Below are 8,688 nucleotides of genomic sequence, written 5' to 3'. Positions count from 1 at the left end.
ACCATTTTTTTGCATAATCCACACTACTAATGTTAGTAGTGTGTATCTGCAAAATTTGGCCATTCTAGCTCTTAAAATAAAGGGTTAAATGGCGGAAAAAATTGGCGTGGGCTCCCGCGCAATTTTCTCCGCCAGAGTAGTAAAGCCAGTGACTGAGGGCAGATATTAATAGCCTGGAGAGGGTCCATGGTTATTGCCTCCCCCCTGGCTAAAAACACCTGCCCCCAGCCACCCCAGAAAAGGCACATCTGGAAGATGCGCCTATTCTGGCACGTGGGAACTTACCTAGAAAGCTCCCAGGCTCCCAGGCTTTCTAGGTAAGTTCCCACGATCTATGAACAGCCAGCAGAGGGCGCCTCACCGCAAATGAAGCTAAATATAGATCATTGACCTATATTTAGCTTCATTCCCCGGAGTTTTGCAGCAAGGAGCAGCCTGCATTAGCGGAACTCCTTGCTGCAAAATGTTTTAACCCCTTCAGAAGGATTTACAACGTTGGACTTTACAGATGTGTGGAAGGTAAGTATATTGTTGGTTTATTATGTTTTTTCTTTTACAGAACGAGGGTCTTCAGTGATTGGATTGGGCGTTAAATAAAATATTACAACAACCTTTGTTTTTATTTCATTAAAATAATTTTTAATAATGTGTGTTTTTTTTTTAACCCTTTCATTCAATTGGATTAATAATGGATAGCTGTCATAATTGACGCCTCTCCATTATTAATTAGGCTTAATGTCACCTTACAATAGCAAGGTGGCATTAACCCTTCATTACCCCATATCCCACCGCTACACGGGAATGGGAAGAGAGTGGCCAAGTGCCAGAATAGGCACATCTTCCAGATGTGCCTTTTCTGGGGTGGCTGGGGGCAGGTGTTTTTAGCCGGGGGGGGCAATAACCATGGACCCTCTCCAGGCTATTAATATCTGCCCTCAGTCACTGGCTTTACTACTCTGGCGGAGAAAATTGCGCGGGAGCCCACGCCAATTTTTTCCGCCATTTAACCCTTTATTTTAAGACCTAGAACGGCCAAATTTTGCAGATACACACTACTAACATTAGTAGTGTGGATTATGCAAAAAAAAAATGGTGATATGAGATGGTTTACTGTATGTAAACCATGTCTCATATCATGTCGGGTTTTAGGAAGGAGAAAGCAAAAGCCGGTAATTGAATTACCGGCTTTTTGCTATATCGCGGCTGTATGAAGTAAGAATATATATACATATATGTGTCTCACTGACATATATATATATACCTATTCTATGTGTACATATTTATTCTACCTATTCTACTGTAAGCTGTCAGTGTGATTTTACTGTACACCGCACTGAATTACCGGCTTTTCTCTGTAACAGCGCTGCGTATTTCTCGCAAGTCACACTGCTGGTCCGTGTGTAATCCGTATTTTTGGGGCTTCCATAGACTTTCATTGGCGTTTTATTTGCGCAATACGGTGACAAACGCAGCATGCTGCGATTTCCTACGGCCGTAGAAAGCCGTATAATACTGATCAGTAAAATACGGCAGATAGGAGCAGGGGCATAGAGAATAATTGTGCCGTATTTTTTGCGAGTTTTACGGACGTAGTTTCTGCGCTCTTATGTCCGTAAAACTCGCAAGTGTGACGCCGGCCTCACTGTTAAAGGGAACCTGTCAGCAGGATTGTGCACAGTAAACTATAGACAGCGTCAGGTTGGCGCCGTTATACTGATTAGGCCGGGGTCACACTAGACCGTAATACGGACGAGTGCAATGCGATAAAAAATCGCATAGCACTCGTCCCAATGTTAATCAATGGGGCAGCTCCCATCATCCGATATTTTCTCGGCCGTATTCAGGATCTGAGTGAAATCGCAGCATGCTGCGATTGTCAGCGTTTCTCGGCCGAGAATCGCCAATGAAAGTCTATGGAAGCCCCAAAAATACGGATCACACACGGACCAGCAGTGTGACTTGCGAGGAATACGCAGCGCTATTAGAGAGAAAAGCCGGCAATTCAGTGCGGTGTACAGTAAAATCACATTGACAGCTTCCAGTAGAATAGGTAGAATAAATGTGTACACATAGAATAGGTATATATATATATATATATATATATATATATATATATATATATATATATATATATATATATATATAGTGGGGCAAAAAAGTATTTAGTCAGTCAGCAATAGTGCAAGTTCCACCACTTAAAAAGATGAGAGGCGTCTGTAATTTACATCATAGGTAGACCTCAACTATGGGAGACAAACTGAGAAAAAAAATCCAGAAAATCACATTGTCTGTTTTTTTAACATTTTATTTGCATATTATGGTGGAAAATAAGTATTTGGTCAGAAACAAAATTTCATCTCAATACTTTGTAATATATCCTTTGTTGGCAATGACAGAGGTCAAATGTTTTCTGTAAGTCTTCACAAGGTTGCCACACACTGTTGTTGGTATGTTGGCCCATTTCTCCATGCAGATCTCCTCTAGAGCAGTGATGTTTTTGGCTTTTCGCTTGGCAACACGGACTTACAACTCCCTCCAAAGGTTTTCTATAGGGTTGAGATCTGGAGACTGGCTAGGCCACTCCAGGACCTTGAAATGCTTTTTACGAAGCCACTCCTTCGTTGCCCTGGCGGTGTGCTTTGGATCATTGTCATGTTGAAAGACCCAGCCACGTATCATCTTCAATGCCCTTGCTGATGGAAGGAGGTTTGCACTCAAAATCTCACGATACATGGCCCCATTCATTCTTTCATGTACCCGGATCAGTCGTCCTGGCCTCTTTGCAGAGAAACAGCCCCAAAGCATGATGTTTCCACCACCATGCTTTACAGTAGGTATGGTGTTTGATGGATGCAACTCAGTATTCTTTTTCCTCCAAACACGACAAGTTGTGTTTCTACCAAACAGTTCCAGTTTGGTTTCATCAGACCATAGGACATTCTCCCAAAACTCCTCTGGATCATCCAAATGCTATCTAGCAAACTTCAGACGGGCCCGGACATGTACTGGCTTAAGCAGTGGGACACGTCTGGCACTGCAGGATCTGAGTCCATGGTGGCGTAGTGTGTTACTTATGGTAGGCCTTGTTACATTGGTCCCAGCTCTCTGCAGTTCATTCACTAGGTCCCGCCGCGTGGTTCTGGGATTTTTGCTCACCGTTCTTGTGATCATTCTGACCCCACGGGGTGGGATTTTGCGTGGAGCCCCAGATCGAAGGAGATTATCAGTGGTCTTGTATGTCTTCCATTTTATAATTATTGCTCCTACTGTTGATTTCTTCACTCCAAGCTGGTTGGCTATTGCAGATTCAGTCTTCCCAGCCTGGTGCAGGGCTACAATTTTGTTTCTGGTGTCCTTTGACAGCTCTTTGGTCTTCACCATAGTGGAGTTTGGAGTCAGACTGTTTGAGGGTGTGCACAGGTGTTTTTTTATACTGATAACAAGTTTAAACAGGTGCCATTAGTACAGGTAATGAGTGGAGGAAAGAGGAGACTCTTAAAGAAGAAGTTACAGGTCTGTGAGAGCCAGAAATCTTGATTGTTTGTTTCTGACCAAATACTTATTTTCCACCATAATATGCAAAAAAAATGATAAAAAAACAGACAATGTGATTTTCTGGATTTTTTTCCCCAGTTTGTCTCCCATAGTTGAGGTCTACTTATGATGTAAATTACAGACGCCTCTCATCTTTGTGGTGGAACTTGCACTATTGCTGACTGACTAAATACTTTTTTGCCCCACTGTATGTATGTGTCAGTGAGACACATATATATATATTAATATTTCTTCCAGCACTAGACAGCTTTAAAGTCGGTAATTCAATTACCGGCTTTTGCTTTCTCCTTCCTAAAACCCGACATGATATGAGACCTGGTTTACATACAGTAAACCATCTCATATCCCCATTTTTTTTTTGCATATTCCACACTACTAATGTTAGTAGTGTGTATATGCAAAATTTGGCCATTCTAGCTAGTAAATTAAGGGGTTAAAAGGCGGAAAAATTGGTGTGGGCTCCCGTACAATTTTCTCTGCCAGAGTAGTAAAGCCAGTGACTGAGGGCAGATATTAATAGCCTGGAGAGGGTCCATGGTTATTGCCCCCCCCCCCCTGGCTAAAAACATCTGCCCCCAGCCACCCCAGAAAAGGCACATCTGGAAGATGCGCCTATTCTGGCACTTGGCCACTCTCTTCCCATTCCCGTGTAGCAGTGGGATATGGGGTAATGAAGGGTTAATGCCACCTTGCTATTGTAAGGTGACATTAAGCCAAATTAATAATGGAGAGGCGTCAATTATGACACCTATCCATTATTAATCCAATACTAGTAAAGGGTTAAAAAAAACACACACACATTATTAAAAATTAGTTTAATGAAATAAAGACAAAGGTTGTTGTAATATTTTATTGAACGCCCAATCCAATCACTGAAGACCCTCGTTCTGTTACAAAAAAAACATAATAAACCAACAATATCCTTACCTTCCGAGGATCTGTCACGTCCAACGATGTAAATCCATCTGAAGGGGTTAAAATATTTTGCAGCCACGAGCTTTGCTAATGCAAGGTTGCTCATGTCTGCAAAACCCCGGAGACTTTCCTAGAAAGCTCACTGGCTCGAGTTCATATGAGGACAACCAGCAGAGGGCGCCCTCTTATGAACTCGAACCAGTGAGCTTTCTAGGAAAGTTCCCACGATCTAGGAACAGCCAGCAGAGGGCGCCTCACCGCAAATGCAGGTAAATATAGGTCATTGACCTACTTTACCTTCATTCTCCGGGGTTTTGCAGACATGAGCAACCTTGCATTAGCAAAGCTCGTGGCTGCAAAATATTTTAACCCCTTCAGATGGATTTACATCATTGGACGTGACAGATCCTCGGAAGGTAAGGATATTGTTGGTTTATTATTCGCATTATTAATTTGGCTTAATGTCACCTTACAATAGCAAGGTGGCATTAACCCTTCATTACCCCATATCCCACCGCTACACGGGAATGGGAAGAGAGTGGCCAAGTGCCAGAATAGGCGCATCTTCCAGATGTGCCTTTTCTGGGGTGGCTGGGGGCAGATGTTTTTAGCCGGGGGGGGGGGGGGGGGGGGGCAATAACCATGGACCCTCTCCAGGCTATTAATATCTGCCCTCAGTCACTGGCTTTACTACTCTGGCGGAGAAAATTGTGCGGGAGCCCACACCAATTTTTTCCGCCTTTTAACCCCTTAATTTACTAGCTAGAACGGCCAAATTTTGCATATACACACTACTAACATTAGTAGTGTGGAATATGCAAAAAAAATGGGGATATGAGATGGTTTACTGTATGTAAACCATGTCTCATATCATGTCGGGTTTTAGGAAGGAGAAAGCAAAAGCCGGTAATTGAATTACCGTCTTTCTGCTATATCGCGCTGGATGAAATATTAATATATATACATATATGTGTCTACTGACGTATATGTATATATATATATATATATGGTTTTTTTTTTACACATGGATCCCTTGTATAGCCGTATGTCGGTTTTGCAAGCCTGCGATAAAAACACGCAGTACGGATGTCACACGGATCATTTGATGTGAGAAAATCGCATCCTCGCACTGCACACGGATCACTGTTTTGTTAACATTTGTGCGATTCTCGTCCGTCAAAAACGGACCGTTTTTTTATACGTTGTGTGTGTCCCCGGCCTTACAATGATACCTTAGTTGATGAAATCCGTCTTGTGGTTGTTGTTTAATCTTTATTTTCAGTTAATAATATGCTCGTGCTTCGGGGCGGCCTGTGGAGGTGGTCTTCATGTAGTGCGCTGCTTAGGAATTCATGTGTATGGCTTCTGACAGGTCACTGATGCCTCAGTTTTAGCTGGTGCCATTTTCAAACAGTTTTTTCTTAATGCATTTCAGGATAACATCAAATAAATTAATTATAAACACATTACATATGCAATCAGGCTGCAGCGCAGGCACCACCGCTGGCACCTGTCTGCAGAAGGGGAATTTTTTTCCAAGATATATACTGTGTGTGTGTGTATATATATATATATATATATATATATATTATAGTGAAAAAATTGGAACAGCATCAAATTACTACCTTACAAGGCATGCAGAGCTCTCCCAACCAGCAATCCAATGGTCAAAAAGTAATAAACTAAAAAAAAAGGAAAAGCAGCACAAAATAATTTAAAAAAAGTGGACTTTAATGCCTGAACGGCGTGGCAACGTTTATTGACAAAGGATAACACATCCGAAAAGTTGCCACGCCGTTCAGGCATTAAAGTTCACTTTTTTTCAATTATTTTGTGCTGCTTTTCCTTTTTTTTGAGTTTATATACACATATATATATATATATATATATATATATATATATATATATAATTCATTATGTAAACTAGGGGGCAGGTCACTGAGGAATCAATGAACGGTCAGAATCCATACACATGAATACCTAATCAGTGCACCACATGAAGCCCCCCACAGGCAGCCCTGGAGCACGAGCAAATAATTAAACTCAGAACTGAAAATAAAGATTAATCAACAACCACAAGACGGATTTAATCAACCAAGGTATCATTGTATGCGGTATAACTGGTCTGTCCATAGACTACCATGCACAATCTTGAGGACAGGTTCCCTTTAAGAGAAACACTGATTTAGATTATGAGCAAGGAATGAGCACACCTCATGACAGTTATCGTTGATAGCTAGCATTTTATAAATGCATACATGGGGACAGTCTCATTGATGCCTGGTGTTCTTCGTGGTGTAACAGTTCCATAGTTTATCCAGTGTGTTCACTGATGTGTGACGACTTGCATGCAGACACATTATTTATATGTGATGCATTCTACACTCCCTTCATTTTTCAATGCGTTCAGTCCAGTTGGGAAATTTCAGAAAAGAACAACTGCTAAGATAGCGACTCTAGCCTTGAAATATTTTGGCTGTTGTGTATAACAAAGTCAGGGTTAATACTGAGGCCTGGAGCACAGCTGAAGAACTGACAGTGGCATCTTTAGAAGCAAATACTTTGCGACCCTTAAGTGGCTGAGGTGGTCGGAAATTTTCAGTCATTTTTTGACGAACTTCTCCTTGAGCTGAGAAATAGGCTGTGTCTGTCAGGATTCGAAGCTGTAAACACAATACGGAAGAATCATTATGTGGCATAGAATAAAGATTTATACATGTCCTTATTTTAGCATGAGAGGAACACCTAGATATTACAGACTGTAGTTAAAATTTCCCTATCTTCTAATGTGCCTCTTCTAACCTCAGCACTCCACGTATGTCAAGTATTAGGTCAGATAGACAGGACAACAGCAGTGTGAGTAGCCTCTTCTTACCCCAGAACGCCTGGTATCTCAAGATCAGACAGGATGGACAGCTTCTTCTTACCTCAGCACCCCTTGGCTTCTCCAGTAATAGAATCAGAGAATCATAGAATGTTGAAAGAACCTCCAGGGTCATCGTGTCCAACCCCCTGCTCAATGCAGCATTCACTAAACCATCTCTGACAGATGTCTGTGCAGCCTCTGTTTGAAGACTTCCATTGAAGGAGAACTCACCAGCTCTCGTGGCAGCCTGCTCCACTCATTGAACACCTTCACTGTCAAAAAGTATTTTCTAATATCTAATCTGTATATTCTACCTTTCAGTTTCATTCCAATGCTTCTCATGTTTCCATATGCAAATGAGAATAAGGATGATCCCTCTACACTCTGACATCCCTTCAGAAATTTGTAGACAGCTATTAAGTCTCCTCTTAGCCTTCTTTGTTGCAAGCTAAACACTCCCAGATCCTTTAACCGTTCTACATAGGACATATTTGCAGTCCGCTTACCATCCTGGTAGCTGTTCTCTGAACTTGCTCCAGTTTTTCAATCCCTTTTTTTAAAATGTGGTGCTCAGAACTGGACACAGTATTCCAGATGAGGCCTGACCAAGGAGTAGTAGAGGGAGATAATTACTACACGTGATCTAGACTCTATGCTTCTCTTAATACATCCTAGAACTATGTTTTCCTTTTTTGCTGCTGCATCACACTGTTGACTCATGTGCAGTCTGTGATCTATCAGTATACCCAAGTCTTAGATCAGATAGACAGCAGTGTGAGCAGCCTATTCTTACCTCAGCACCCCTGCTTTTCCAAGTATTAGATCAGAAAGACAGGCTGAACAGTAGTGTGAGCAGCCTCTTCTTACCTCAGCATCCCTTGGTATCTACAGCATTAGGTCAGATAGACAGGGTGGACAGCCATGTAAGCAGCTTCTTCTTACCTCAACACGCCTGTTATCTCCAGTATTAGATCAAAAAGATGGTGGATAGAAGTCTGAGCAGCCTCTTCTTACCTCAGCACCCCTGGTATCTTCAGTATGAGATCACAAAGATTGTGGAAAGCAGTCTGAGCAGCCTCTTCTTACCTCAGCATCCCTTGGTATCTCCAATATTAGATCAAAAAGATAGTGGACTAAATTTTTGTTTTGCTTTTTTGTTTTTGGACAGTAAATAAAAATCTATTAAAGAGAAATTAATATTCACTGCTCTCCACTCCCATTGGTGTGGAGAGCAGTGAATATTAATTTCTCTTTAGCAGTGGGTGCAGGTGTAAGCCGCAGCAGCTGGCTCCTGACCCTGTGACCCGCTGATCCGCCACTGCAGCTCCCCCACCTCCCCATCCACAGCCAGA

At 42.0% G+C, this 8,688-nt stretch overlaps 1 protein-coding gene across 1 annotated transcript in view; it reads right to left on the bottom strand.

Moving 5' to 3' along the window:
• Nucleotides 1-6,695: 6,695 nt before the first annotated feature.
• LOC138657732 (carbonic anhydrase 15-like) overlaps nt 6,696-8,688 on the bottom strand; it is a 57,726-nt gene continuing 55,733 nt past the window's right edge. Inside the window, exon 8 of the mRNA XM_069745412.1 lies at nt 6,696-7,133. Coding sequence (XP_069601513.1) covers nt 6,927-7,133 — 207 coding nt within the window. The 3' untranslated portion in view covers nt 6,696-6,926. The remainder of the gene's footprint in view (nt 7,134-8,688) is intronic.

This window comes from Ranitomeya imitator, chromosome 1 (assembly GCF_032444005.1).
Source record: "Ranitomeya imitator isolate aRanImi1 chromosome 1, aRanImi1.pri, whole genome shotgun sequence".
Lineage (NCBI taxonomy): Eukaryota > Metazoa > Chordata > Amphibia > Anura > Dendrobatidae > Ranitomeya > Ranitomeya imitator.
Note: the sequence above shows the minus strand (reverse complement) of the source record. Positions and strands in the feature narration are given on the sequence as shown.